The sequence below is a fragment of the Typha latifolia genome, chromosome 11 (genome assembly GCF_019914945.1).
Source record: "Typha latifolia isolate L0001 chromosome 11, TyphaL0001v2, whole genome shotgun sequence".
In the NCBI taxonomy this organism is placed as follows: domain Eukaryota; kingdom Viridiplantae; phylum Streptophyta; class Magnoliopsida; order Poales; family Typhaceae; genus Typha; species Typha latifolia.
The window spans coordinates 4,456,276-4,481,083 of NC_133096.1; the positions used below are offsets into that span (position 1 = coordinate 4,456,276).

Consider the following 24,808-nt stretch of genomic DNA (forward strand, 5'->3'; position numbering starts at 1 on the left):
GTTTTTGACTTGTCTGAACATAAAAGGATTGCCTGCTGTTTCTAAACTAAATCGCTAATTTCGACCGAAATTTTATATCGATGCATCTGACATGACATCCATATCAAGTTAAAAGCCAACCCATTCAGATAAATAATTTCCAACCTCAAGTAAAAGAAAGAAGAAAAGAAAACCAATCTTTCTTTTTCACCAAAGATGGTAGAAGCTCCACTCAGTCCTGTGATCCTTCTTCCCCTTACTTACTATTATGCAGTGGTTTGGTTAGAGGACAAAGAAGATCTATATCATTAGTTTTAGGCCTTATTACTGCTTCCAAGTATGGTTATTTCTGCACTTTGGATTGACCCAATTGATGAAGCTAAGATTTGTTTTGGTTTCTTGATCTCTTAACAAATTTGTCTTGCCTTTCACTGAAGCACTTCCATCTATTAGTTCATACGTCCAATCCGATTAGGTTTGCTCAGAAAAGATTGAAACTGACATACACATTCCATGGTGCATTTCAATTAATGCATCATTTACATATCACCTGGATCTCAACCAATTATATTAATTAAAATTTCACATTAACCCCCAAGCATGGCCCACCCAGACCTCATCATTCCATCTCTTCCTTGGATTCTTTCCTTTCCATGAGTTCCTCCTACTCAATTACTTCTCATATATCTTTGCTTTGCATCAAGGAATGAGGAATTGAGTGTGTAAAAAAGAAGGTGAGAGAGACTATATCTCCACTTTCGTATGGAACTGAGAGCTCCTTGGTTATAATTCCCAGAGACTAAGAACAAGCAAAAGTGATCCAAAGATGAAGTTTATGAAGCTTGGAACTCGCCCTGACATATTCTTCACTTCAGAGTCTGTAAGGTGATCTCCTTGCTCAGTCTCTCTACTTATTTTTTCGCCAGCTTCTTATTCTTCAACTACTTTCAATATTCAGGACAATCTCTTCAGAAGTCTCAACTGATCTCAGAATCGAAGTTGACGACTCCCTCTATCATCTGCACAAGGTAAAAACAATATTCATCAAATCAGATAACCCATTTTGATAGTTACTAGCTAGTGTACTCAATCTTGTTTAAACTGTTTGCCACCGCAGTTTCCTCTCCTCTCCAAGTGCTTGCGCTTGCAAACACTCTGCAATGAATCAGCTGACACATCTGAGGCTGCAACCATCAAACTTCCGGCCTTCCCGGGCGGCGCCGAGGCGTTTGAGATCTGCGCAAAGTTCTGCTACGGCATTACAATCACCCTCAGTGCCCTCAACTTCATACCGGCCCGCTGCGCCGCAGAATACCTTCAGATGACCGACGACGCTGATCGGAGCAACCTCGTCGGCAAGCTTGATTCCTTCTTCAAGTCTTGCATCCTGCGGCGCTGGAAGGACACAGTGCTGACACTGCAGTGCACTAGGCAGTATGCTGCCTTATGCAAAGAGCTAGGCATGACCGGCAGGTGCATCGATGCCGTCACTGCGATGATCGTAAACCACCCTGCGAAGGCTAACTGCTATCACAGAGGATGGTGGGCTGAAGACATATCTGAATTGGAGATAGACTTGTACTGGAGAGTCATGGTGGCAGTCAAGTCTGCTGGAATTGTATCAGAGAAGACAATTGGAGAGGCATTGCAGGTTTATGCAGTGAAATGGTTGCCAAACATGGCAAGCGAAGAAGGCCATCAGAGTGAAGAAGAGGTTGCAGAGGCTACCTTGAAGCACAGGTTGTTGTTGGAGAAAATAGTTAGTCTGATACCAATACAGAGAGGCTCTGTGACATGTAGTTTTCTTCTCAGGCTTCTCAAGGCTGCTAACATACTGAGTGCTTCTATGTCCACAAAGATGGAATTGGTTAGAAAAATTGGAGTTCAATTGGAGGAAGCAACTTTGAGTGATCTCTTGATTCCATCTCTGGCATACGGTAACGACGACGTTATTTACGACGTCGACATAGTTATGAACATATTGGAGGAGTTCATGCTTCAAGGACAAAGTCCTCCAACGAGTCCTCCGAGAGAAAAATTCATGAGCGAGAGGAGAAGGTCACGGTCCGCAGAGAATGTCGAATTCTTGGCGCAGGAGAACAGCAGGAGATCATCCTCTTCGTCGCATAGTTCTAAGCTGAGAGTGGCAAAACTCGTTGATGGGTATCTGCAGGTGATTGCAAGAGATAAGAATTTGCCTATGGAGAAGGTGATTGCTCTTGCTGAAGCTATACCAGATTTCGCTCGGCCTGATCACGATGATCTCTACAAAGTTATCGATGCTTATTTTCGGGTAATGTAAAATCTACAACATTAGTCTTTCAAATTATTATCTTTTGATCCTTTTATCTTACTGAAGTGTTCCTTGTTTCTGTTCAACAACCAGGCACATCCAGAGATGGATAAGAATGCCAGAAAGCAATTGTGTCGTATTTTAGACTGCAAAAAGCTCTCTGTAGAAGCCTGTGTGCATGCAGCTCAGAATGAACTGCTTCCTTTGCGAGTGGTCGTTCAAGTCCTATTCTTTGAGCAGGCTCGTGCCGCCATGTCCGGTAGCCAGATGAGCGATCTGCCTACTGGTATCAAGGCGCTAATCGCTAAGTCTGCGATCGGAGATGAACAAAAGGATGCATCAAAGCTCAGCAACTTTGGCAATGCGACGTCTTTGGACGACGAGTGGAGCATCTCAGGCTTGAAATATTCGAAATCGAAGATTGCAACTCTTAAGATGAAGCTTGCGGAAGACGAAGACATCGATGATGATTTTATACCTCGCGAGAGCCTCATGAGGAGCACTTCTTCGAGGTTCAAAGCTTTGTGCTCAATTCCTTCGAAACCGAAGAGGATGCTTAGTAAATTGTGGCCTATGAATAGAAGCATCAGTGAGAGGCACTGAAACCTTGCCTTGGCATAGTCTTTTAAGTAAATACAATGGTCATGTGTAAGTTTTCTACTATTTTCTATCAATTTTCTTCCTCTACTTAATCCATGAACAGCCTCCAGGTTCTTATGCTGTAGGTTATAAGCTTTTCCAGAGAAATGGGATGAAGCTTTTGCTGTGAAAATTGAGAATAAAAGCTCAAGATAGCTTACCACTAGCAGTGATATCTTGTTAAAAAGGTCTCTTATATATGTGTGCATTGTTTTCCTCTCTGATGATTAATCTGACCTTATATAAGCCAAGCAGATTGAAGAATAACTCCAAATATCTCTTCTAATTCTACTCTTCATTTATTCTGGTCATTCATCTTTATCATGTTAACCCTTTCATTCTTTCCTATATTTTTTATATGCATTTAAACCCTCTCATGTGAAGCTCAACACTCATTAAGAATACAAACACTATTTATTTAGAATTATATATAATTATTATACTCTTATTTCATAATACAAGTAAATATAAAAATTAGTATTCCTTGAATAAATGTTCTCTTTTAAAATTAACCTAATTTCTAAAGTAGGATACATTGAGAGAGAGAGAGAGAGAGAGAGAGAGTAACTCAAATGTTCCCCCTTGGTAATCATATCTAACAATCATGGAGTGAGTATGATTTAAGAAAAGGTAAATATATATCATCCTTCTCTGATGTGACGAACCTCTCTATGGTGGAAAAAATAGCCATCAATTTATATTATAAACCCAAAATCAACAGGCACCGAAGGTACGAGATTAATATGCTCGAATCTCCATGCGATCTCCCAAATGAAAGTAATTTAAAATATATGTATATAAAGAAGTAAGAAGTGGAAGATGTCATCTTACATCATGCTTGTATAATATTGTATAATATCTTAAATCTCCACCCTGGAGTTTAAAGATGAACTTGCTACTTGTGCTGCAAAAGGGATCGTTTTATTTAGTTGCTGGGAATAGCTAGCAATATATATGTTTGCTACCCACCCGGGGGGCCAACCGGCAAAACTCTGCCCCACATCTCCCAAAGGCCAGACTTTTCCCTACTCTTTCCACTTCATATGGTCTCTCCACTCCAACCACCTCTTCAGAAAATATATATATATATATACTTTTCTAAAGGAAATTTTTTTCTATTTTACTCCCTGCATTTTAACCACTTTAATGCTCACAACCTAAATCCAGTGTTTAAATTGAGCTCTTTATTTATTTATTTTTTTAATGTTAGGGTCTTTGAACCTTTGGATCTGATAATAATTAGTATACATAACATTATACCTATTATTAGAAGCGATTTTGCTTTTCTTAGGTGGTCCGATATTACCAAACTGTAAAAGCGAATAAATCAATACAAAAAATATAGGCACAAAAATATAAGTGGAAAGGTTTGGGATTCGGCATGGGCCAGCCTTGCTTGGGCCAGTTCAAATGAGCTATTAGATACGCGTGAACGTATTAATTGTACACATTCAATAACTCTGATCACATTTAATCAATTCATTTGCCCTATGTATTCATTTGGAATGCAATTAGAGCTATCGGATGTGTATATTTAATATGTTGTCACACATTTAATAAACACTCGAATTGACTCAAGTAGATTAGCCTATATCAGAATTGCACTAAAGTGGAAAAACCTTGAATGTGAAAAGAGAAAATAAGGAACAACCATAAGTTTAAGATATATAGTCCACAAGTTCTAAATCATCTAAGATATAGATCAATTCGTAACCAAGATTATTCCCACTTATACAACATAGTATAATATATATAATAAACCATGAAAGAATTTTCTCTTATTGCCTTTTCATTACTATCATACGCAATTCGGTTATAGGTTTTTAAATAGCAATCCATCGATCAGTGCCCACATGCCCATCTTGCACCACTAATATTTTTTATGTACTCTATTAGTCTCAACTCCGTTTGTGTATCTACTATGTAGTTCTTTGTACACCATTTTATCTCTATATGTCTAACGCATAGATAAGATCTAAGATATTTTTAGGAGCTTTTATTTACCTCAACTGGCTTCTGTTTGTCTCTCTATTAAGTCATTTTGAAGTAGAAAGCAAAAAAAAAAGAAAAAAAGTTAACTCTATAGGCATCCAAACCCTATGTTCTCCACTTAGTCAAATTAAGAGAAACTTTTGATAAATTTAGACACAATAGAAGTATCGTACTCAGATAAATAAGTTTAGATTTTAACTATTTGGGTACATTTTCTAGTATGACTAGAAATTAAAAAAAAATTGAATTGACTGTCCAAAGTACCCGTGCTCAAACCTATAGCTAAAAGATGGTCTTTGCTCCTCTTCCATTATAATTGTTATTGCAAAATTGTGCTAGTGGTAAAATCGTAAACAAATTAAAGTACTTATATTGAGACGTGGGTGATCCAAGTCAAAGGGCATCAATTAATATATAGTTCTGAGTATATATTAGTAGATATTGTAAGTAAATCTTATACCTATATTATTACTGTAATAAACTAATCCATGATTGAATTTTGTGTTAATTTTCTTTCTAAAATGACATAGGGTTCTCATGTAAAAATTATTGTGTTTGCATTGTGTTATTGTGTTATCTAATACTTTTTCTTTCTTATGATTTAGATCATACACATGATAATTGTCATAATTAACTAGTAAATTGCAATATAATTTTTTTGTTATACTTGCTAGTTGTTGTTAATGTAATTGATATTTTTTTAGATTTGCATACATTTTTTAGAAAAATGGGTAACTCTACCGGTGAACTACTACGTCTTTCTGTGCTATTTCTGGACCTTATTTTTTGCCCCAAATTTTACTATTCATATTCATAGAGGTGTGGGATCATTCTAATAAATTTTGAGCCAATTTTAATTTGCATAAAAATAAAATTTATTTATTCCTCATCGAGCTGATTCAGCATGAATTGTTATGAGTTTGTGCGCCATTTTAATCTTATTTTTTGCCCAAACTTTGCCAGTTAGATAAATTTGAGCAACTTTAATTTTGTGTGAAAAAGTTCATTCATTCCTCGTCAAGCTAATTCAGCATGAACTGCTATAAAACATAAAATCATAAATGGTAGGGTGTAAATTGAAATTCTTCCAAACATAAAATAAAAGCAGCAGCTTCTAAAAAAAATGTGAGCTTCTTGCCTTTCAGTAGACAACCTGAGTGAGAATCCTCTCTACTTTACTTCTACCAAATTGCATGCAGCTCAGCACAGTGCTCTAGATATATATATATTGGAATGTTGTTAAGACTAAAATAAGATTAATGGTCATCTAGCTCCTGACCTACAAAGCTTGTACAAAAAGACATGGATTGCTGGTTGGGTATGCACCAACTCTGGGGGCCAGATCATGACAGGCAAAACATAAGATCCAGATCTGCCTTTGAGTGATATCACTTGCAGATGATCACCACCCCATATATATATTAATTCTAACGCATGCATGCTCAATCAGCATGAGGATTCTTGGGAAAGAATAAGGCATCTTCCACTGCACACTGAGTTGGTAGATCAAACAAACACCAACCTATTAAGTCAAGGCAAAATGTTGTGGGATTTTGTATAAGGATGTCAAATAAGCCATCTAGTCCAACAAAAAGTTGCACGGCATGTAGTGGCACTTTTACTTGTCCAGTGAGTGGTCCTTCTCTTAATTACTCCACTAATAGAGTATACCACCTGGACTTCCTCAAGTTTTTCATCTATCTACTCATATAAAATAGTAGGTTATTGTCTGTAACACCATGTAACCTTGTCAGTGGAGGGTGGTGTGTGTTCCCCAGTCGTATCAAGGGGCCAAGTTGGGATTATGTTTTCCTAGTAATATATATATATATATATATTTATGAACTGGTAGAGCATGTAGGTTTGCCAACTCAATGGGAACAGGATACAGTTTTTTAGAGTTGGATTTGGTTATCTAACCTAATTATTTGTTGGTTATGTTAGTTCTATGGTTTTAATAGTTTGCTATTTGATTTTCATGATCGTAAAATTTTATTTGTATTTATATAATTGATAAATTGTGCTTCAAACTGATTTTTATTTATGTAATATGTCTAATTTTTATCTAGAGTTTTAACACAAGTTATAAGGTATTTGAAGACATAATGATCAACCTTAAAATTAAGAAAATTGTAAATTAATTATGGGAAGCAATGCATCTTGAGTTCTTACAGGCAAGATCTTACATATATAGTCATGGGGATCAATGAGCAATTTGCATATCTATCTTGTAACTACTACTATTATTTAGTTATTAGTTTGATCTACTTTTATAACCATAAGTTTTACCCAGGTTTTATTTATTTTTCCACAGTATTTCTTATATTTGAGATTGCTTATTTGCTTTTTAAATATTCTGCATTTTTATTATAATAAGAAAGTGTTTGGGACATCATGTTTGAGTTTTTTTTATTCGTATTAGAATATTTTCTTCTAAGATAAACATGATCGTTTATCTTGGAAAAATATGATGCATACTTTCTATACTTAGATGAGACTGAAGATAGCTCAAGAGGAGTAATTTAGTGTCACGAATGAATAGTAAGATTATAGACATATAGCTCAAGAGTACTCAAATCACAAGAACAATGGCAAGATTGTGCAAGCCTCTTAGGATAATACTTCTAAGGATGATAAAGCAAGCATCTTGGGATAATACTTCTACGGATGATAATTTAGAACTCGATTAAGGACATTTTATTACTTCTGCCGTTTTTCTGTTATTTTCTATTAGTTCCTGTGATGCATTAAATTTAGAAGAGAGAAGTTAAAGAGATTCTAATAATCATGACATGATAGACATCTATACAAACTGAAAAAGACAAATGTGAAGCTTATAGAAAAATTCAAAGTGGCGGCAGATAAAAGAAAGGCCAAGATGGTGGAGCAATATACGGATATGTTAAAAGATTTGGACACTTGAAGCAAGTGAAAAAAAAAACTTTGAGAAACATTGGATAACTCACTTTTTATCTCTCAATCTTTAATTCTAATGATTGTTCTTTAAAGTTAATTTCTTAGAAGTTAATTTCCATGAGGTTTCTTTGAGAGAAAATTTATTTGAGAAAGTGAACTTTCTATACTAGTGAGTTGCAAAAACCTAAGTTTACATTTGATAAATTTGATGCAAGTTTAAACTTGAATTAACTCCTTGAATCTCAAAAGAAGAAAAATAAGAAGGAATGGCTAGGATACAAAGGTAAAATATCAACTTCCCCTTCTACAAGAAAACACTATAATGACCTCATTTTGTAAAATTTCTACGTGATGCACATATTTCGCATGTGAATGATATTACTAGTATTAAGAATATTAATGTTGAACAAAATGATACGCACTCTGCATACCGAGGAATGATTTTAATACTAAATATATATTCCTACTTATCATCGATATGGTATCAAAGGTCATACTAGAAAATGGTGTAATTTGCGACTCTTGAACCACACAAATTATTATGTTCCTAGATACAATAGCTTGCATGTTTATAATAGGTTTAATGCTTTGAACGATAATTGTTCTTGATTACTTATATGCCACTACATCTATATTTTAAATAGAATTTATAAAACTAGATATTTCTTTCTCGCCCCTTAACAGACATCAATTTTCATAACGACCTACTGAAAAAAAAAATTTGGTACACAATGACCCTCTAAGCTATAAAAATTATATCACTTCACTCATTTTATTAGGATTCTATTAAATATTTTCATCCATAAGTTACTATGTGATAGTCATGTTATAAAATTATGACATATTTACCTATTATATACACATGTAGGTCAAGAGAGAATTTTTTATTAACCAAAATAGAGGTGCAATTTGGTTATTTCTTTAATTTCGCCTACCAAATTAACACGATGAGATATTTTAAATAGTTCAAAAAATTATTATGCACTAAAAATTAGTTTGACAGATCATTGTGAAAAATAGTGGTAGTTCAGGATAGTAAAAGAGAATTATTATCCCTTAAAAATGACTTGAAAGTTAAAATAAGAGTCGTATGGATTAAAAAGAGAGATATCTTTGCAGCCCTTCAACGTGGTGTTATTGGGTGATCCCTTAATTAGATATTTTGCTAGGGAAAATTTGCATTATTATTTGTATGCTCTAGCAGTATATCTTTGTGAGTGTATGTGTATATATATATATATATATGTATATATTTGCATTTCAAGATTTGGTTATTTTTTTATTATTTGTGTTTTTATTTTTTTACTTTAATATCTTTAAAAAAAATGAGAAAAATAAAAACTCGGATGCACTTCTCATATTAAGAAGTTTTTGGAGTGTCGTTCACATGTTCAAGTATAAAGTATATTGTCTCTAAATGTCAAGTTTACTCTTGGATTTATTTTATCTAATTTTATTTTATTTTTCCATTGTTATTGTAGTACCACAATACTTTCACCAAAAACAACTCTTTTTAAAGCTAGATTATCAATGATTTACCTAGACTCCCATTTGCATTTGCTGATGTACAATTATATGCAGTATCAACTATGATACTATAATAAAATGATAATAATTTTTCTCAGGATAGTAGATTGGCCAAAAACTCCTTAGTATTTAGCCTAGTGGGGCAATTTTTTTGACCCAAATAGTCCACCCCTTATTCCCTAAAGTTAATGCCAAGGGTTTTGTTTTAGACAGGTCAGCTGGCACCTCATGGTCCCTGTAAAAGTACTCTAAATTTTTTAGCACTCTATGTAAACTGTAACCCGCCGAAGAGTTCAACATTTATCTTAAACATAAAATATTGATCTTTTGGTGTTTTATTCCTTTTCATGTCATGGGGAACTCTTATTAAGTTGTGCACTTTCTACAAACTTTGTCATGGTAGATCTTACTAGCTAACTCATGAGCCAGGATGTTGTTAGACTGGCTCATGTAGTAAACTTTAATAGAAGGGGACAACAACAAAAGTTAAGCATTCCTAAGACATGTAACTTACACATATTGATCTTTTTACTAAAAAGAAAAACTTTAATGATATTACTATCAAATTTACAAGCTTTGCCATAATAGATCTCACTAGCTAACTCATGAACCAGGATGTTGTTATACACCTGCTCATTAGCGGAGCTTAGTAGAAGGGAAGAACGACAAGTCTTGAGCATTCCTAAGGCATGTTAACTTACATAGAGATTTTTTTCTTTAAAAAAGGCTTACATAATTATACTAGGATTAACTTTTAACTCATCTGCACAGGTACTATTCATTAAGCAAACTAACATCATCTTATTTTAAGATCTTAAAAGAATATTGTAAGATATTAATGATAATAGAAGAAAAATCTATGGTATTTTATAGGGAAAATTTTATTTCGCTCCCTCGTTTTTGTCTTATTTTCTGTCGACCCCTCCTTTTTATGCCTACCTAAATCAACACCGGCTTTTTATAATGTCTTTAAAAAAGCCCTCAGGGTTAGTTTTAACTCGACGGAACATGACGGAATGCCATTTTTAATTAGTTTTTAAGACATAACTTCTCAAATACCAAAAATGCCCCTCATAATTTACTAATTACTATCATGGGTCATCCCCAATTTCTCACTAGGTCTCCATGGGTCTCTTTGTGGGGGCAAGGAAGAAGATCTTTAGGAAAAGATCATCTCTACCGTTGGTCTCTCTAGAGCAAGATAAAGGTTATCTCCATTCTGGTGAGTTGGGGAAGAAAGCTTTTTCTTAAAGAATGCCTAGATAAATTTTAAGATTAGAAGAGAAAGAGAGATTAGGGAAGAGAAATTGGTGAAGAGAGTTGGGAAAGAGAGATTAGAAGAGAGATTGGTGAAATGGGGTTTTGGATGAGAAATGTTGGGTTTTCGGATGAGAGATTGGGAAAAGATGGGGTTTTACTAAATGTAAATGGGTCAGATTTACTAACGGCTATGGATATGAATGTCCAAGGGTATGCTAGTAATTTGAGCATTGTGGGTTAGTTTAACCTGGAGACCAGTTAGTCTCCGTGAAGATAGTTAATAGCAAGGGTGTTTAGTAGATAGCAAATATAAAAAGGAGTCGATTTAGGTAGGCATAAAAAAGAGGGGTCAAAATAAAAACAAGGCAAAAAGGAGGGAGCGAAATAAAATTTTTCCTATTTTATAAATATTTTCACAATTTTGTTCAATACCCATTCAAGAAAGATATGCTAGCTCAGTGTCATGCTCCATCAAAATTTTGACTTAAACCCAAGTGCCTAGTGTGCCCAAGGACCTAAACTCAAAATGTGAATAGGAGTAATTTGACCTTGAGAGACGCTAAGATAATTTGAAGGGACACTTATTTGTCTACTGCTAGATTGCTACTACACTGATGGTGGAAAGAGCAACTTGTACTAGCTTTCTTTGACTTTAGGGACAACTAATAACTCACTTACGACCCTCTTTAACTAAGAAGTGACTTTGCTGCTAGGGGTGCACCAATGAAATTTTGATCATCAATTGCAAGAAAGTGAGTAGCTTAATCCATCTTTAGTAGATTTTTGGGGAGCAGACTAGCAAAGCAGACACATTGTCTTGAGCTCTTCACTACATATTTTACATTTGTATTTTTGTCCATTCTATCTCCATATAAAGGGCTACCCCAGTGAAATGTAATGAATCTAATTTTATGAGTTATTATAATAGAAGAGTATATTTACAATTCTTGTAATATTTAAGAATTCTTGCAACCACCTTTCGCTTCTCTTAACACTACTACACTCTAGCTTGTGAAGAACGTAGAGTGTCTCACAAACTTATAAGCCTAGCAATGGTTAAGTTTATGATTGTACCATATCCCAGTTGTGATTTGCTGGGGATGTCGTCCCCTAAAGTTGCCGTCATCAATATTGCACCTGAAAGGTAGAAGAACCTCAAGTGTAACAAGAGAAAGGAGCCTTAAAGGGATTATATACCCTTGGAGGATTGCTTGTCTCTGTTTGATGAGTACTATGGTGCCTATACGACTATGTGGAGCTATTGGAGAACCTCAACATCTACTTTGAAGAGAATATGTGAGCTATAGAAGAAAGCATCCAAGTAGATATTGGTGCTTTCCTATCTCAAATCTGTGAAATTAGAACGGTGCTCACTTGACGAATTGATGAAAGAGTTGCTAAAATAACCAATTTACAAGAGTACCAATGAAGGTCGAAGAGATGAACATCTTTATATCAAAGTTGCTCTCCTAAAAAAGACATCGATACATGAAGGAGCGTCCATAAGGGATGTACTTAGGTTGTCTACTCATGAACCTTGTAATTTTATAAGCATGAGTTAAAAAGGTTGAGAAGTTCTTTGTAACATAGAGCTCCACATCAAAACCATATGCTTTGGACATGAAGATGAGAGGTCCAAACATCTACCATGTACTCCATTAATATGATGGTATTGCCAAATGGCTAAAATCAAGAAAGGCCTTTGCCAACTCGATTCTTTGGAGGACTTAAAGTGTGAGATTAAAACATAGTTTTTTGTGAAAATATTGATTTCTTAGCCTAGAAAACATGCAAAAGATGAATCATAGAGAGACCCTAAAAAACTATCAAGGAGTTCTTATTTAATGTTGTCCATATCAAACACGATAAAGAAAGATTGCCTATTCTACTTGTTTGATAGGTCACAGTAGTGGTGCACAAAAAATTAGTGATCCGACGTGTTACAATTCCAATCTTCACTACTTAGAAGCTTTTTGAATATGAGGAAAGCAATAGCCACTTCACCAAGCTAAAACTGTCAAAGTTTGGCCATGGCAAAGATGAGGGAGACAACCATAAGATTAATCCTAAGGAGGCCTCTAAAGGGCACGATAAGTCACAAAGAAAACAAATTTCTAAATATGAAATTTCAACGTTGTCCTTATAGGTTATATTGCTACAAAGGCAGTCTAACTCTTTATCACCAACGTCATGAAGCTTTGAGGCATCCTTAAAACTATCATAAGTGATGGGGATATCTAGTTTATCGGCAAACTTTAGACCAAAGTCATTAAGATTCTCGAGATAAACTTGCAGTTATCAATTAGCTTTCATTCGCATGCAAACAAGTAAAGTAAGCAAATCATTGTATTACTCAAGGTTTACTTGTGTTACTATGTGAGTGCCAACTAGCGAGACTAAGTACATTACCTTGATATGGCTTAGTTTTGCTACAATATGGAGAGCAGCAAGTTGTCACATCATAACCCATTTGAGCTCAGGACAAGCGATAATCACTAGTTGTTGTAGGAGAATCCTGTGACAGCCTAAATGCCACTCAATTCACCTCTAACCTCCAAGGAAAGAATGACATTGCAAATATATTACTGGAGAAAGCCACACCGAGAATGCAAAAATAGGCCAACATCAAACGGAAGCCTCTAGAGTTCGAAGTGTGAGATCTTAGACATAGTTCCACTCGTTCAAAATATTATGGAAAGTTCACAAAGGGCTAGTTCGTAATTATAAAAAGCCCTTTTTGACGATCAAGAAAGTGGGCAAAGCGGCCTACAAGTTGCACCTTGTCCTAGATCTTAAAATTCACCTAATTTTCTATTTCATTTGCCTCAAGCCTTATCATGAGGATCTAGAAGACCCTAGCAGAGGAGTGCCTCAGCATGCTCCTACAAGGCTGACCTTCACCATAGATAGAGGTAGAAACTATTCTCAATACTAGCACGGTATGACATCGCCACCAACAACTGAGTATCTAGTGCAGTGGAAAGGGTTGTTATGCAGAGAAACTAACTGAGAAAGAGCTGACTTGCTGTGGTGATGCAAGAACCTTATCGAAGATTTTTCACAACCAGCACATAGCTAGGATGTTTGGCATTAGGTGAGGAAGAATATTATGTCCAATCAAAATTTAACCCAAACCTAAATGCTCGAGGTGCCCAAGTACTCAAATTAAGTTATGACAAGTTGGCACACTAAGGTATTTTAGAGTGACACCTAGTTATCTACTATTAGACTGTTGTTGCTGTGATGGTGAAAGGAGCAACCTACAATAACTTTCTTTGAATTTATGATAGACCTAGGAAGTGACCTTGCTGTTGGGTTGAATTAAAGGGACCTTACCTTGATCACAGGTTGTAAAAAAGAGAGGAGCTCACTCCACCTTTTATGTGCTTAGATTTCTAGGCAATCGACCTGAAAAAGCAGTCAACTTGTCTTGAGTGTTCGACCTTACCTTTGACCTCTATGTAGAAAAGCTAACTCCCCTACAAGTAACACATCTAAGTTTAGTGTAACATAGTGAAGAAAACTGACTTCATAATTCCTACGACCTCTGTAGATTACTTGTCACCGCTATACTCAAAGACGACACATGAACTCGTGAGTCTAACAAACAAACGATTGAGTCGGTGAGAAAAGAAAAATATAATTTCAAAGTCGTCGCTTAAGTTGGGAGGCAGAGTTCATAAATACAGAATTGACAAGACGTAACCGTGGGGGAGAGCAGCTTCATGGGTCCTTCCTTGTCAGGAAGCACCTACTTGGTGGGTTGAAAGAAGAGGATACTCCATACAACGTAGCAATAAGTGGCAACAACGAAGAAGAAGAGTCGCAGCCTGGCCTACCAAAAAGACTGAGCAAAATTTATCATATATCATATTGGTTAGGTGGTACTGCACCCAAACGTGAGGGTTACTAGATAATTTAATTGTCCACTAGCTGTATGATGCCTCTTTCAGCATGGCACATAATTATTCTTCAAAAGCTACAGGCCCCACTGGAGTATTTCGCCAAACTAACTAGCTCTTCTCCTCATACTTAATTGTTTACCAAAATATCTTCGTTCTATATCCATCCTATCTAAAACGATCTATTGTTTTAGATTGTATAAGCTCAACGGAAAACTATTATATTTATATAACACCATTTTGCGTAATATAGTCGTCCTCTGCGAAATGTAATAAGTAAACCATTTTAAAATCTCTCTCTCTCTCTCTCTCTCTCTACGTATGTATATATATATATACTCTTAGAGTTAAATTTCCCACTCGCCTGTGGATGCGCAACAATTAAGCATGTCCTTAATGCCAATGCCCAACAGTGCAAGGTGGGCTCTCTTTACAGCGAAGATTTCAGAATTTATTTATAGATTCATTGGATATATGATTGTCAACAGCTCTAATCGTTCTTTCTTTCTTTCTTTCTTGTTTTTTTAGGTTAAAATGAAATCACATTATTACAATGGAAGTTGTAACAACTCAGGAACAACAATACTAGAATAATGCTGACATAGAAAGAGCAAAATAAAGACATAAACCACCAAAATTCTTCTGTGAAAAATTTATTATATGTGAGATGGATGTAGGATTTGATTTTTTCTAAGTCGATCCAATCAAGTTTTTAATAAAAAAAATATATAATCAAGTTCGAAGATAATAGAAAACAAGTGAAATCAATACAAACATGCAAGGACTTTTTACGTTGAAAAACTCTTTATCAGTAAAAAATTACGGATCCTTACCAAGAGCTAAATCTACTACACTATAAAATATAAGTACAAGATAACTTGCAACTCGCTCCCATAACTTACAACTCGCTCCACAACGATTCCTTGCTTACTAGACTCCGCGATAAACACATAAGACAGTTTTTGTCATATGTAACATGAAGTTGAATACTAACTGAAAGACAATATTCCAACATAATCTCAATAAGATAGTGTCAAATGGTCCTGTTTTTTAGCCTGTCCAAATTAGACACTCTGGACCCAGGAAAACCAATCTACTTGAAGCGGAAACACAAAATTTCTGTCAGCTTTAAGTTGCAAAATCCAGTGGTCCAAATATAAATCGTCTATTCATTCTGACAAAAGTAACCAGCAGACATACTTCAACTGGAATTTGAAGTGGTTTGCTGTTGAGGGGACCCCTACCAATCTTCGTTTGGTCGCTTCACTTTCAATGGGCATTGGCTGCATAGATTATGTCCATAATCCCGTGTTGGGTTCTCTGTCAATAGAGATGGAGAAGTTGACAATATTTCACCACCAGATGTACGGATTTGCAAGTGTTGGCTGCATAGATCCGTTTCCATCTTCCAACTTGACACTAGAATCAAACAATGTTAAAAATAAAAAACTTTAAAAAGGGGTTTAGTATTGCAAGTGTTGAAGATAAGTACACTTTAAAAAAAAAGAAAAGAAAAAGAAAACAATCAAACGTAGTATACACCATTCTTCATATGGAATCATTTGAATGGACTTTTGACAGGATCAAGTAACTAAGCAATATGTAGTAAATATACTGTCCTGAAAGAAACCATCAAAATTATCATCAATCTCAGTCAACATACAACACACTGACTAAAATAACTACAAAAAATTAGAACATTAAAACTAGCATATATCTCAGTGACACAGCATAATGAATGGGTAAAGAGAAGCCTACCACTTAAAAATTGCCAATCTAGAAATTTTCCTTAGGTCTAATTGCCAATCCATAAATAGAGCAGAAATATTTAACCTTTTAAAGAAAAAGAACACTCCACTAGAAACTATTCAACAGGAGTCTAGTGGAGAGTCTTTAGTCCTTTGAACCACAAAATGGTCAACAATCCTCACAGCAGTAACTGGGTCAGGAGATGAAGCAGCTCTCCACTTGCTAGGGTATCTCCTGCAATGGCTCAGGTGTTGTGGCCCTTTTAGTTCTTCATACCATTCAGGATCTAGCTTCCAATCCTTGGGAACCTGTTCATGGAGGTTATTGTAAGGAATATTCAATTCTTGACACGTGGAAAAAATTGCTTTGATAAAATTTCAACAATTTAAATATAAGGCAGGAAAAGGAACATGACGAGGGATGACTCTTTGCTTTCTTTCTTCTTTCAAAGCTTCGCTTGTCCACAGATGAACATATAGAACTGAGCCATCCAAAAATTCAATAATTTTCAACTAATTCTAATGGAACAGTATGCTGCTTAAATCAGCTTGTCGTGAATCCCGGTACAAACTTGTGCATGGTCATAGCTAGTAGATTTACATGACTTGCACATTGGGATGGGGAGATTTCATGACTTTTCTATCTATACTGGCATAGATTACTTTTGCTGTTCTGCAAGATTCAGCTTCTTGGCTGATATTCAAACAAGTTGTTGGAAATAATATATTTCCAAATCTTGAAAATCAAATTCCTCTATCAGGGTTTGTTTACAGAGGAAGCTGGAGGAGATTCATTACCTTGTCAATTGCAAGGGTGAAGACTTCGAGGTCACCATCCACAGTAATGTGAAAACGGGTAAATGCTTTGTAGTTTGCTATGCGGAGTGAAGAGAAGGCTTCATCAAAGTGTATGTTAAACCAATTCACGCAGATGTAAAGATAACTGCCAAATATTAGAGATACAACTGGAGTAGAGAATACCCAGAAATAGAGAAAAAGAGAACTATAATATATAATTGAAATGCTTCGGGACAATGATTGCATCCCTTGCTTGCATATGCTAGTTCTCGTTACTGCCATGACCTGTATAAAAATATTTGCAAATGAACAGAGTTACAAAGGAAAAAGAAGTACAAAAGGTAAAATTACCATGAATAACTCTACCTCAGGAACATCGAAAGCCGACATGAGATATTTTATACATGCAGGGTACAGTCCAAACGTCCATTGCTCCATACGGGCCCGAAGTCCAGTTGGATCTGGAAAGTGCTCACTTTCCATAGACCGATACCAATCATAAAGGGTATGATAACCTGAAAAATATTTGTACATGCATTTCTCTGTTAAAGTTAAATACACAACTTGTGACAATTAAAGTATTTTGCGAAAAAGTTAAGAGCTTCAACAGAAAATGATTATGATTCTAGCAATATGAAGATGATAAAAATGTTACATGAGCTTTCTATCCTCACTTATCTACCTTGTCAGAAAAATAATTCAAACATATCTTTTGCAGACTTCCACTGAAAATGCTTTTTCTTCCGGTGATTTTCTATCGTTTTATTATCCAATAGCACCATTTCTTTGCCCATCTAAAATAAGGTATTTATGTCTTTGTTTTCTACCCATTTGGTTGTGGGACAAGAAAGAAGAATGATAAGAGTAGGGATGTAAATGAGCCAAGCTTGATCAGTCTTGGCTCAAATTAATTTCAAGCCTGGTTTAAGCAATCAAGCTTGATTCGTTAATTTTTTATTTGAGTCTAATTTGAGCATATATCGAGCTCGAGTCGAGTTTGAGACTAAATCGAGCCTTTGGTGAGGTGGAAGATGAAGGCGCTATCAAAGTGGTCAGTGGATGACGTCCCAAGGGTCGTACACATAACAAAGCAGATAGAAGTGGAACCACATGGGAGTAGCCGACAGATCTAAGTTTGAACTAACCATAATACTTAAAATACTAACCATTGGATTTATATCCGACGGCCAAATGCACATATACTTGAATTGAGCCTAATCAAGCTGACCTCTGATCTTATGTTATCAAGCTTGGCTCAATTGGATTTGAGCCGAAATTAATTGAGGTGGATTCGAGCTGAGCTTAGATATGGAGAAGGGATGAAGATAAGAGGTTTATTTGAGAAAGAAAGAGAATTATGTATATAAAAATTCCTTTTTCTTTCTTCCATCCAAAATAAAGGAATAAAGGTCAGAAAAGTGTCACCTGACTAATATGTGACAATTTATGGACAGAAAATCTAATAAAAAATTAATAGAAGGGCATTTGAGAAATTTTAAATAGGTCAGGAGGTCAATGTGATGAGGGGGGAAAAAACAGGCAATAGTTTTGGCCGTCTTAGTGAAATTATCCCATAGTATAAAGGTTAGAAAAGTGGTCACTTGACTAACATATGACAATTTATGGACAAAAAATCTAACAAGAAACTAACGGAAGAAGCATTTGTGAAATTTTCAATAAGTTAGGAAGTCAATGTGTCTCAAAAAAAAAAGGGCAATAGTTTAGGCGGTCTTAGTAAAATTATCCCAAAGTATAAAGGTCAGAAAAGTGGTCATGTGACTAATATGTGACAATTTATGGATGAAACATCTAATAGAAAACTAATAGAAGGGGCATTTGAGAAATTTCATAGAGATCAATATGTCAAAAAAAAAGAAAGGATGAGGGGGGTGAAAATGGGGCAATAGTTTAGAGGGTCTTAGTAAAATTACCCCAAAATATTATATTATCTACTTGTGGTTAGCTTTCGAATTCATTTCCAAAAAGTAATTTGACTAAATTCACTTTAATTTATATACCATCACAAATATATGTAATTAAATGGGGAGCATATATCAAAATATTTTCACTACATACATATTGTAAAATATTACTTAGGGAGAGATTTTGAGGGCAAACCTATCATTTGTCAAAAGGTAGGATGACTTCCCCTTTATTCTAATTTTCTCATCCCAACTTAGAACTCGGACAAAAAAAATTATGATAAATCCCCTTTATTACGTTTCCTTACCCCCAGTCAGTCACCATCTGTTTGGTTGGTATTTTCTAAGATAAAGGGGCTAGGGATTTAACTTTATCACAGCAACCAAACACCACAAAGATAGGTGGTTCCCACTTCATCCCAGCTATATACATCCATGTTCTCTATTTATTCGTACATCCGTATTCTCTATTTATTCATGGTTATAAGTTTTGGCTGATCCCGAGTGGGATCGATAGTCAATCCCAATTCATGGCCTAAACTAGACACTACTAATATAGTGACTAGTTTCAGCTAGATATCAGCCGATCCCACTCGATACGGGTTCTCCCTCTCTTTTCTTTTCTCGCTCTCTCCCTCTCGTAGATCTCGATGATCTTGATGTTCGGCGATGCCCTCCGACTGTATCCCGAGTGGGATCGATAGTCAATCCCAATTCATGGCCTAAACTAGACACTACTAATCTAGTGACTAGTTTCAGCTAGATATCAGCCGATCCCACTCGATACGGGTTCTCCCTCTCTTTTTTTTTTCTCTCTCTCCCTCTCGTAGATCTCGATGATCTTGATGTTCGGCGATGCCCTCCGACTGTATCCGGCGACCTCAAATTAGTATTTTTTTTTCCTTTCTTATCTCTCCAGTGCTCTATCTCTCTCATTTCTCTCTCATTTCTCTCTCATTTCTCTCTTTTTATTCTTGCCAACTCCGGCGAAACCCCTCTCTACTCTCTTTCTTCCTCTTTCTGTTCTCCGATCTCTTCCTCTCTTTCTCTCTGTCCCTCTCTCTCTCTTTTAATGTTTGTTACTGCAGTAGGAAACCTACCGCAATAACAGAGTGTGATAGGGAGGTGAGGGAGAGAGTGGAGAGAGAGAAAGGGAGAAAGAGATTGAGATGGAATAATAGAAAGAGGGAGGTAGAGATAGGGAAAGAGATAGAGTAGAGAAGAAATAAAAATAAAATTATAGCAAAAAATTGCCTTGCAACAATAAGAGAGTGGGAGGAAGAGAGAGCAAAAGAGAGGAAAAGAAGAGGAAGAGAGAAAATGAAAAAAAAATCAGAAAAAGTAAATTTGCCTTCCAATAGTAAGAGAGAGGGAGGAAGAGAGAGAAAGAGAAGAGAAGAAAGAAAAAAAATCTTCTTTGGCCTTGGCAAGTAATAGAGAGGGAGGAAAAAAGAGGGAGGAAAAGAAGAGAGCTAGCTTAGTATTCATCAAACTTTTCAATAAGTTAATACATTTTTTTAGTTTTTAAGCTTCATATATGAGTAATTATTATTTTCTTATTTTTATCTTTTTTTATATATTTTTTTAAATTTTCCTATATTTCTAAATAATTTTTAGAATTTATTTAATTAAAAAATAGTCAAATCTGATATGGTTGGACAATACCGCCGATACATATTATTTTTTCAAATGGCTGATCTAGATCCTGATACCAAGTTTTGAATCCTTATTTATATCCAATCTCATCTATACATAGAAGTGATGATGATCATGATGATAATAATAATAACTAGAAAGAAAAAATGAATTGAGGGTCACATGCACTGCACATGCACTTTTGTCCCTCCTTGCCAGCTTCTTTCTTCTTCTTCTTCCTCTTCTTTTTCTTGAGTGCATGTCGTAAAATTGGCAAATGGAGCTTCGTTGGAACAAGCAAAGACCGCCTCTCAACTCATCCATTGAGTCACTTCTATCCCATATATTTAATTTGGCTTCAATAGATTAAATAGTGTAGTAACTATTATCGTGTTTTCAGATTCCTCGTGAAATTTGCTGGCCAGCGACTTTGGGTCATCGCTGCTCTAGTATAGGAAGCTTTGCCACCATTAATGGGTTCCCAAAGCTCTCGATGGAGACTACGCTCTATAACCTCCCTCCATCGGCTTCTTGACTTGCATCTGATATTGTCGTCAACGTTAGTCATGTCCAACTTGTCACGGCCAATTTCGGAATCATGACTGGCCATGTAACGTAATAGGCATAAGATAGTAAGCCTTAACAATAGCTATCAAACTCTATAATATAAAGAAACACAATTTATTTAATAACTCTACTTTAAATACTCCCCAAAGCAATGATGGTCATGCCGATGCACGTGTCATGCCATGCCACTATCGGCAAGGCATGTGTTCGACACGCCTCGATGTGCCACTAGCACACCTTTAACATATTTTTAATAAAAAGTTTAAGATAATTTAAAGATATTTTTACTAAAGATATATAGGAATAGTCAAACATAAATAATATTCAACACATAATATGATTCAATAAATTTATTAAAACTAATAATGATTCAACATTCTATATTAAGATTAGAATATATAAAATATTCAACATATAATATTAATTGATAATAGTTTAATAACTAAAACTAACATCTAGTTGAATGTAAAATGATGGAGAGGATCAAAGACTTTATTTGCTGACGCAAAAATAATACAAGAATGTTGCATTAAATATTGTCGATAATTTTTAAAATCCATCCATGATGGTATAACTTATTGTAACGTCTCACATAGTCTTTATCTTGGATGGCCGTGCCGATCGACACTTGCTGTGCCAATAATAGCATGACACTTGACATGGGATGTGCCAGTGGCACACCCTCATGCCGACTCGTGCTGCACCATGCCGACTGTCACGCGTGCTGTGCTGTTCCACATGGCCCTGTGCCAGTCATTGTGCCATGTGGAGCCAATTTTTTTCTTATTTTCATCAGTCATTATCAAATCAATTGATCAATTGATTATTCGGAAGTCTTAGATAAAATTGATGATAATAAGACTAGAGATGATAATGATGATGATGATGGTGATGGTGAAATATCGAGACTCAGTTTGGTAGCGGTGATAATGGAGATGAGACATGCCTCCCTGTTACACAATCTTCTCAGAGAGGTATTCTTTTTATAGAGAACTTGAGTTAGTAGATAGCAGGATATTAGAAGAGGTGCACCTACAAGATGATATGAGTTTATCATAACTACTATCATATCAATCACACCCATTATTATACTCTATATCTACAATCTGCATATGCTTATGGTGTGTCTGAGCTTGTATTGGTGCCGTTCATTTCCGTGTATATTCAATATTTATATCATATCATAAGAGAATTATAAAATTTCTATTTATATAAAGACTGTGAGATGTTACAACGAGCAATATTATCAGTGAATGAGTTTTAAAGAATATCGATAGTATTTAATGCAATATTCTCATGCTATTTTTGTGCCGACAAATGAAGTATTTGATTCTCCTCATCATTTTACATTCAACTAGATATTAATTTTAATTATTAAACTATTATTAATTAATATTATGTATTCAATTATATTATGGAGTGTTCAATTATTATTTAATGAATGTCTTCAATCATAGTATGTGTTGAATAATATTTCTATTTAACTGTTGCTTTATCTTTAATAAAATGTCATTTACAAAAATAATCTAAAGATAAAATATTATGTCGGTTTTAAACTTTTAATACATCTATTTAAACCAAAAACTAAACATTGACATATCAAAAATCGAAAAATATCTTTAAATATCCTAAAAAGTTTATTAAAATATTTTAAATGTGTACCAATGGTACGCAGGTGTGTGCCACTAGCACGGCGGGGCGTGCAGATGGTGGCACGGCTATCATTGCTCTTTAGATAAATATAAATTTTATAATTCTCCTATGATATGATATGGTATTGATATTGATATTGATATTAAATATACGTAAAAATAATCGGCACAAGCACACTATAAGCATATACAAATTGTAAATATAGAGTATAATAAAGGTGTTGTTGATATGATATGTGTGATTCATATAGTGATAATGTGATGAATCCATATCATCTTATGAGCATACCTCTCTTAATATCTTACTATCTATAGACTCGAGTCCATCCTTTATTTGACTATAATCATGTTGAGCTTGAGGTTGTCCATTTTCTTTCTTTTGCCTCTCATAAATTCTACTTCATGGTTGATTGATGAATAAAGTTGTCATTCTAATAAGAATATATATAATAAGAAAATGTTTAAAGTTGATTGATGATGATTTATGGAAATAGAAATTTAAAAAAAAAATAGGATCACATGACATCATATTTGTTAAGAAAATGACTAAAGTTGATTGATGATGATTAATAAAAATATGAAAGAAAGATGAGTTATACAATTAGTATCTTCCAAATAAAACTGAAGCAACGGATAATTCTTCAAAATTGAAACTAAAACCACCACTATAATTTAAGATAGAAAAGAATCCTAAGTACTAGTAAATGATTCCAAGTGCACCACATTCATTCATCATGTCAATCAGCATCTAAAAATTAAACAAATTTAATGAGCTAAAAACTTTAGCTTAGCAGATAAATCCATCTAAAAGCCAATAAACCAAGATTTACAAAAACTAAAACTCAACACTTGATCACAATAACAATATGCTCGTAATGTGAATAACAAAGCACAATAATAAAAATAATGCGATTAACAAGCTAAAAACATGTTCCATTTCACTATATAGAACTTTTCAATCTCCATTATGCTAAATGTCTCATTTGGGGGTTGTGCTCGTGGATCGATATCAATTAGAAATCATCTCAAGATGGCACTCAGGTCTTTTCCTCGTAGCTGATCTGGTTAGGTCACATTTAATATCTATCCAATCAATCTACCTTTTTCTAATTTTTTCCTTCACTTTATACCACATTAAAATAATTATTACACCTTTATTCCATAATACTAGTAAACATAAATATAGTTATTCCTAGAATAAATCCTTCATTATGATAATAATAAATAAGAATTGTTATGTTCAATCCTATTCCACATGTGAACAAGGCCCTATGGTCCGAGTGGAATAGCTCAAATAAATAATCCAAGAAAAGAACTTCACCTTTAATGATGGTTCATTTGTATTCAACACAACAACCTCGGCGAGGAAGGAGGAGCAAAGGAAAGGATAGGAGGTGGTTGTGTCAGGGAAAGAGATGAGAGGTCAGGAAATGGAACAATGGCTGAGTTTTTTTCAAATATTACACAAGCTCTCAATTGAGTTTCCCTTCTCGAGTCCTTTGGCATCCTCGGTGATTGCCTTTGTAGTCTTATTAGATAGATAGCTAAACAACCATGGCCGACGGTCATGGATGGCTCTTCTCATCGTCAACTAACCTAGTTGACCTCCTACTACCTCGAGCGGGTGGCATTGGTGATGAGGAGCCTTCCAGTGCGGTCGGCGTGGATCAGCGACAACAAAGACTGTCGAGAACTTCCTCTCTTGCATTTACTTTTTTCCTTTCTTTCGAGAAAGAGAGGGTGAGCTTGGGATTGTTTTAGCTCAAACCCAAGTGGGTTTAGGTGAGCTCGTCGATTGGCCCATCCCTGGCCCAACCCGTTGGTTTTGTTTGGGCCTTGGCCCAGCCCAAGCAGGTTAAGTGACTGGATTGCAGGCTTGCAACCCAGCCCAAGTTCTTGGGCTTCTTTTATCCTAAATTAAATTAGTTTTAATTCTAGAAATTCCATATTAAATTAAATATCTATTTGTTTATTATTA

General features: G+C 35.2%; 2 protein-coding genes across 4 annotated transcripts in view; one reads left to right on the top strand and one right to left on the bottom strand.

Moving 5' to 3' along the window:
* Window positions 1–584: 584 nt before the first annotated feature.
* LOC140798174 (BTB/POZ domain-containing protein At1g67900) lies at window positions 585–3,098 on the top strand. Its single transcript, XM_073151939.1, has 4 exons — window positions 585–864; window positions 938–1,007; window positions 1,097–2,272; window positions 2,366–3,098. The coding sequence occupies exons 1-4, from the start codon at window positions 806–808 to the stop codon at window positions 2,873–2,875; spliced, it is 1,815 nt and encodes a 604-aa protein (XP_073008040.1). The 5' UTR covers window positions 585–805; the 3' UTR covers window positions 2,876–3,098.
* Window positions 3,099–15,402: 12,304 nt separating this feature from the next.
* Window positions 15,403–24,808, bottom strand: part of LOC140798038 (uncharacterized) — a 46,328-nt gene continuing 36,922 nt past the window's right edge. For 2 of the 3 annotated variants that reach the window (XM_073151758.1, XM_073151759.1), the window contains exons 14-17: window positions 17,421–17,569; window positions 17,055–17,339; window positions 16,342–16,565; window positions 15,403–15,927 (exon numbers count right to left, since the gene is read on the bottom strand). In XM_073151758.1, the coding sequence (XP_073007859.1) occupies window positions 16,377–16,565; window positions 17,055–17,339; window positions 17,421–17,569 (623 nt within the window). In that variant the 3' untranslated portion in view covers window positions 15,403–15,927; window positions 16,342–16,376. Of the gene's footprint in view, window positions 15,928–16,050; window positions 16,128–16,341; window positions 16,566–17,054; window positions 17,340–17,420; window positions 17,570–24,808 lie in introns of all 3 variants that reach the window. The other variant, XR_012110768.1, reaches the window with a different exon arrangement.